The 7,384-nt window shown below is 35.3% G+C and overlaps 1 protein-coding gene across 1 annotated transcript; it reads left to right on the forward strand.

Moving 5' to 3' along the window:
• The first annotated feature begins 2,493 nt into the window (after positions 1-2,493).
• LOC120272425 (probable prolyl 4-hydroxylase 3) lies at positions 2,494-7,137 on the forward strand. The gene is made up of 8 exons (XM_039279250.1): positions 2,494-2,806; positions 2,900-2,981; positions 4,016-4,113; positions 4,197-4,294; positions 5,057-5,186; positions 5,301-5,488; positions 5,653-5,741; positions 6,999-7,137. Exons 1-7 carry the CDS (start codon positions 2,613-2,615, stop codon positions 5,724-5,726), a joined length of 864 nt encoding a protein of 287 aa, XP_039135184.1. The 5' UTR covers positions 2,494-2,612; the 3' UTR covers positions 5,727-5,741; positions 6,999-7,137.
• Positions 7,138-7,384: the final 247 nt, after the last annotated feature.

The following is a 7,384-nucleotide window of genomic DNA, read 5'->3' on the forward strand; positions in this document are numbered from 1 at the left end:
AATAGTCAAGTACAAGAATGGAAAAGATATAAAAAAAATCTCCTCTCTGATCTTCAATAATCTCCTTATTGTTTTTTGATTTTTTTTTTCATTGGCTGGTTCTGGTTGAGGAACAAGATTGAGTTGCAGCAATCGTGTTTCTTTGATTAGCCATTGTATCCTGGGGTTAGTATTTCCTAAAAAGCATCTGCAACTTAGTGGGGAAATAACTATCCTAAAGAAAGTTGCCTGGAAACGCCTTGCCTAAAATCTTTGTCTTCTCATTCATTCAAACTTCTTTCACATCTTGATTTTTGTCTTATCCATTTTTTAAAACTTATTTACACATGAGTAACATTCATCCTTGAAATCGTGGGTATTGTAGACTAATATAGCACCGGCAAAACTTGCTTGTTTCCTAGTTTCCTTGTTTTGGTTTAAAGCCAAGAACCCTTAGGAATTTTTTAGAAACCTTGAAAGCCAGTTTTGAGTCAACCCTAGGGCAGGTTTATGGTTGCATTGCATCTTCAAACTTAGGATTTCATTTATGTTTTCTTTTGTTTAGTTCTTCTTTGTTACTTGTGTGTGTGGTTGGTTAAGTGATGAAGGCTCGTCGCGAGGCGAGGAGCCGGTGGAGGAGTAGTTTGCTTGGAGTTTTTCTCGTCTGAGTTGTGAGTGGGTTATGTGATTGCATAATTCTATTAGAATATGATATATATCATTTAATTATCTTAATCGTATGAATGAAAATGATCCATAGTTTTATCGTATTGAACTGAGGCTTTGACCAATTTGGAAAGATTTTCCATGTTATTGTTGTATTTATAATATTCTTGACATTTGAGTGAAAATATTAAAGACCATACTCATATTTTAAGATTGAAATGATTTATAAAACTGTGTTTACAAATTAATGTGCTTTTACTACCAATACTTGTGAAAATAATTTTCATTCCCAGTATGGGGATGTATTCTTAGATATGGACTTTTGGTGTGATATGCATATTTTGTATTATTGAGCTTCCATAAGTTTTGATAGTGTCCGGACAGAGCCCTTCCCTGCTGCAGTGGGTGGTTTTCACGGGCACCCTGTAGAGGTAGCTTGAATATCTAGATTTATTGTCCACTTCAGGTGGCACGTAGAGCCCTGATTGAATGAACATCGAGAACCCGGAGTCACCACATGGATTCCCGGTTGATGAACGTCAAGGCCATGATAACCTTGACGGATTTGAACTTATCCGCGGCCACAACTAGAGTATAGAGAGGTTTTAGAGCACTGCTGGATGATCAAAGTGTCAAATTTCATATTTTGAGAAACTTGATATTTTTATGCAAATGAACTTTTGAGACGTGATCTCTTTTACATCTTTTGGGATATTGTTTTGATGACGAGTTTTATGTGTTAGGGTTATTAAAACTCGTTTTTATGCAAATCTTTGAATTTTAAATTGTTGAAACTTTCACTTGAGCAAAAAGAGAGTCTTTTATGGGATTTACGATTTTATACAAGTATATTATGTTTTTATATACTTATGTTGAATGCCAAAGATTTGTGTTCTAGTGCAAGGGTCTGTTTGTGGATATTCATTAATTCATTTTGTGTATTCTTTTAGAATTGTGCTAACACATTCACTGAGTGACTTTGGTTACTCACCATCTCCCTTCTTTCTAGCCTCTAGTGGCTAGTAGCGTGGTGGCTAGGCGAAGTGTTGGCATTATCTTTCTATTTTGCTTCATTTCTAGTATTATGTATGTTATCCTTTAAGCATGACATGTTGTATAAGGAATATAGATCCACTAGTGTGCTTGACTCTCTTATGCATTACTTGTATGTCTGTTCATTTTCTTGAAAGGTGCTTGTAACCTCCTTGAACTCTCTTGTCTCATTTTGATGATGTTGCTTCCCTTGTGTTCTATTCCTTGTATATTTTGTATTCTTGATATTTATGATCAAGATTGTTGAAATTCAGGCTTTTGTCAGCCTTGCGATGACTTGAGGGTTGAGTGGTGCTTATATCCCTCCTCGGGTTACCATGATGATTGTAGCATGCGGGGCCCGCCGGTCGGGGCATGACATATATAGTAACAATAAATTTTTTTTGTAAAAATTTATTATTTGACAACTTGATTTTCCATAAATTAGTGTATATATATTAGAAAATTTTTTATGAATCCTCCTAGCAAAATTTCCTGCCTCCACCCTATATATATAGTTACATAAACCCCAAAAAATTTCTAAATGTACGTGTACTCACTTTTACTAACTTGAAGGTATAAAACTAATTTCATATTTTTGAAGGGTCACAATGCAATTTTCCCAATCAACATCAAAAAAAAATCAAGGATCAACAAATAATTTGACCAAACAAAAAAGCAAAACCAGGGACTGATAAAAAATTAAAAAAATTTCCAAGGGCCAATAAGTAATAAAAAAAGCATTGCTAACGCCGTGACGCGGAACTTCACAGTTGCTCGAAGACCTTTTCGCCACCCGTATCGTACCCTGTTCCCACCCAACCAAAGTCATCGTCTTGTTTTCGCTTTCGCTTTCGCTTTCGTTTTCGTTTTCGTTTTCATTCTCGTTCACTGTTTTCGTTTTCTCTGAGAGATCTCGTCAGAAGAGATCTCCAATGGCGAGGGCCGTGCGCCACACCCGGGCGTACCCGGGCCGGAGGACATCGCCCTACATGCTGGTTCTTGGGATGTTGCTCATGCTCTCCGTTGCTCTCCTCATGCTGCTCGCCCTCGGCATCGTCTCCCTTCCTGTTGGCTCCGATGAATCCTCCCTCGCTGGTCGCCGCCCTCATAGATCCGCTGTTGAGACGTAATGTTTGATGTTTCTTTGTGGATCTGGCTTGGATCTTTGGTTTTTTTTTTTTCTTTGTTGTTGAGTTTCTGGTTGTTGATTGTTTGATAGGGATGGAATGGGGCAGAGAAAGGAGCCGTGGACTGAGGTGCTTTCTTGGGAGCCTAGGGCTTTTATCTACCATAATTTCTTGGTTCGGTTCTTCCAACTTCTTGATTTTACTGGAATTTAGCCTCTTTTTTTTTTAGTGAAATCATGTTCTTGAATTTTCTTTTCTTGCTTTATTCGTTTGAATGGTGATTTTCTGATGAATTAAGCAATAATGCTGTTCACTGTAGAAGGGATTGTTCTTGTCATGTTATCTAGATCTGAGGAAATTAAGGAATGATTAAGGTAAAATTATTTTCTGCATGCTTGATTGAATTGACATTGATTATGATTTTCTTGTCTTAAATGGCATATCTTGGAAGTGCCTTTGCTGGGTTTTAGCATGATTTAAATGCCATCTAGAATATGTGGAGGTTTCTCTCTTCCTGTTGTTGTGTTTGGTTTTAGCCCCTTTCTTCATATTGATGCTCAAATTCATGGTTTGACGATGAAAATAAATAAGTATATAAATGAATAAATGAGAGATATGAAGACCACTATGATGGGATGCAATGTTAGTGTCTTTGGCCTTGAATGAACAAGCTTGCAACTCATTTTGGGAGTCTGCAAACCCTTCTGTGGTCTTTTGAGTTTCGTATCTGTTCTATTCAATGGCATGGGCTTAGAAATGCATGTAACGATCACCTGGGTTGATATCCCCGTCTTCAAAAAATTTTGAAGATTTGTGTTGAAATAATTAAATTAGTTATGAGATAATGAGATATCTAGACCCTGACAGTAAAACATAAATCTTGGAGCAGTCTAGATGGTTGTATCCTTCTGTCCTCCTTACAAAATTTTTCTTGCCATTTCAGAAGTAGGATAGAGCAGTGATACCTTGTTATATGATAATTTATGGAATTGCCACAATCCTAGTCTGGGCTGCTGGGCTATTATTTATGTCTGTTTGATCTTGAAATGCATAATGTTGTGCTGCTAAGTGGAATTACCACAAACTGATTCACTTGTATGGCTGGCTTCATTATACTGTTCATGAGATATTTTTTCTTTCAAGTATGTGTAGCTTTGAGAGTTTCAGTTATTGATCACATAAAGCACCTACAATTTGTTTTTAATCAGTCCAAGGAGGAGTGTGAGTACCTAATTAATCTGGCAAAGCCTCACATGCAAAAGTCTACGGTTGTTGACGGTGAGACTGGTCGAAGTAAAGACAGCAGGTATGCATACTGTTGTTGACTAATTTGTTAAAAGTTTCATCCCAGTTAAAAAATAAAAATCATATTAAATATATTTTTTGCAGGGTTCGAACTAGCTCAGGCACTTTTCTAAAAAGAGGGCGTGACAAAATTATACGTAAAATTGAGAAAAAAATATCAGACTACACCTTCTTACCTGTTGGTATGCGATTTCAGATTATTCTTGCAGATAAAATTTAGTGTATGCCAGATGTTTTTATCTTTTTATTTTATATATAAATTAACCTATATAGCAACATGCAAAAGATAAAAATGGCCACAGTTAAGAGTTCTATATTGTTTTTGCTTTAAAAAACATTACAAAGCTGAGCAAGGAATGATTGGAACTGTTGGCTTTCTAGAATCTTCAGAAGTTAATATTAGTTATTGTAATCTATTGCACTTGGGAAATCGAGATAGTCTAAGTTGTGATGTCATTGCCATAATTTAGATAATGCAAGGTGTTAATCTTATCATAAGTCACTTGGGAAAGTAGTTATAGGACAGAAATCACATTTAGTCCTGCAAGTCATGTTAAAGTGCCTAGATATACTGCATTTGATTCTTTTTAATCTGTATTGCAAATCCAAAAAGGCGCAAAGTAGATGATTATGATATGTAATCTATGTAGATAACATTAATCTAGCATTGAGCAAATTGTAGGGGCAGCTAGTATTTCAGCAATTATAAATAATCCTTAAACAATTCAGAAAAAAATTGAGCGATACATAATTTGACACACAGATCAGAGGAGTTGCTCTTTTTTTTTTTTAACATTATTTTTATTCCATTTATATCTTGCTTTGCATATTACTGATCATGTTAAAGTCATCTTTTGGCTGTTTATGAATGCAATACCTTATACTCTCCTTTCTTCAACAAGCACCATTGATACTGATTCCTGACGTCTAGCTTTGCTCTTCAGAACATGGGGAGGGACTTCAAATTCTGCATTATGAAGTTGGGCAGAAATATGAACCTCACTTTGACTATTTTCAAGATGAATTCAATACTAAAAATGGGGGGCAGAGAATTGCTACTGTTCTAATGTACCTGTATGTTTTATGCTGCACGTCTAATGGAACATGATCATGTTATTTATTCTGACACTTCCATAGAAATGTTAGCATTTTTTTTTTCTTCCTTTTTTCATCGTTTCTTTCTCACAGTTCTGATGTTGAAGAAGGTGGGGAGACTGTGTTCCCTTCTGCCAAAATAAACAGCAGTTCCTTGCCATGGTATAATGAGTTATCAGACTGTGGGAAGAAGGCGCTTTCAGTTAAGCCAAAAATGGGAGATGCTTTACTCTTTTGGAGCATGAAACCTGATGCTATTCCAGATCCCATGAGTTTACATGGTTCGTTGTAAATTAGTTTTCTGATTGATGCTTCATTAAGTTGACCATGTTTGTTAGTCTACATGGTTTTAATTAACTGGTCATATAACTTGGACTTTCTGGAAGCTGGATTTTCACTTTATGATAGGACTAAGCTTGGTAATCCATTATCATCTTGTGTGTAGGTGGATGCCCTGTGATTAAAGGGAACAAGTGGTCATCTACAAAGTGGATACGAATTAATGAGTACAAAACCTAATGTAAAAGAGTAAAGGTACATCCCTATCTAGTCAATGCTTAGTAGACATTACCAGTATATCTTCCTGAATTTGAGAATCACTGAGCTTTCATGCTGATTTTTACCATCTGTTCTACATTGACTTAAACCTACTTAAGCATTGGAATTTATACATTGACTTATAATGCTGATTGGCTCATATAGAGGTCATGGGGATCTTCTATAAGATTAGGCACATCAAATTGCTTTTCTCTCTGCAATAGATTTTGCTTTGATCACATCAAGTTGCATCTAACCTGATCTGTGTTATTGCGCCAGTTTAGAATTTCTTCCGTTTTCAATATTTCTTTAATGAAATTGCTTTCATGACTTATTTCATTTTTTAGATATTGTTTTCTAGATTGTGTTGCAGCCAGATAACATTATTTCTTCTTTCGTTGGCTTTTATCTTGAATCTATTTCAACATTTTATGAAGCATACTTGGACTTTGTAAACTTGTATCTTTAAATCTGAATTCATCCTGAAATATGCTTATCCATTATGCAATAACGCAATGCCCTTCGGGCCTTAAAACAGTGCTGAAAGTTTGAACACTTAATGATTCTATTTTTATGCTGTCAAGGTAATTTATATTGTTGTTTAAGGGCATTTTAACATGAACTGTTCACAATATGATCAAGCTTAAGGTGGTGAATTGTTTGTGTTGAAATAACTTGTCTTCTGTACAAGGAGAGAGGCCACCCACTTTATTATATTGACAAGTGAATCGAATATTCATGTTTTGTTACATTCAGTTGCAGTTTAGAATCTGTAGATCCCTCAAAATGCACATCTTCACTTTTTGATTGATTAAATATCTTCAATAAAGTGAGCATTCTGTATGTTGATTATTATTAACATAAGGCGGAAATAGGACAGAGAAGAACATCAAGGTTTGTAAAGCTATTGTGCAGGTGTAATGCTTTCTGTTTGGCTATCATTAAAACAAAAGAGACCATGATTGTGGTACTGTTTCAAATAGCTTGTCAGATGATTTGGCATCTGAAATGAAAATTCGTGTCAATCAGGCTTTTATCTGTTAAAATCATTTTTTGTTAGCGGTAAAGTTTTTGTTTAAGTACGGGACCATCTCCTCATTACCATAATTAAGTGCAGAAACAAATTTCCATTATCAAACCATTGCTAGCTTTAAATTAGCAATTTTTTCTTGTGCTTAATCTTCTTATTTTTGTATATTTGCGTTCTTCTTTAAATTCTTGTACGGTTTTGCCATATTGTTTATTGATTTGCAGGTTTCAAATCACACTGAAGCGTAGTGAATTCCCGTCCAAAGAGCCAGTCGAAGTTATTTCCTCACTCAATGTTATTTTTCCAGCTGAATGAATAAGGTGTAGTTCTCCATGTCCTCTTCATTTTTGCAAATAGTTTTTGTAGTTTATCAAAGATATTTCATATGTACCAGTGTGGTTAATCCAGTGTGATACAACAAAGTAAAAACTTGAACGTGAGTGTAATAGCATGAGGTTTAGTTACAATTACTGTGTTGATTTCCTTTATAGACATGAGTTATGTAGTTTAAGCCAAGTATCGATCGCTATGAGCTGTATTATTTTCGTTGCGTCCGTATCTATTATGTCGTATGTTCTACTTTATCATCTTTAACAAAAAGGCTTCATGC

The sequence above is a fragment of the Dioscorea cayenensis genome, chromosome 11, assembly GCF_009730915.1.
Source record: "Dioscorea cayenensis subsp. rotundata cultivar TDr96_F1 chromosome 11, TDr96_F1_v2_PseudoChromosome.rev07_lg8_w22 25.fasta, whole genome shotgun sequence".
NCBI lineage: Eukaryota > Viridiplantae > Streptophyta > Magnoliopsida > Dioscoreales > Dioscoreaceae > Dioscorea > Dioscorea cayenensis.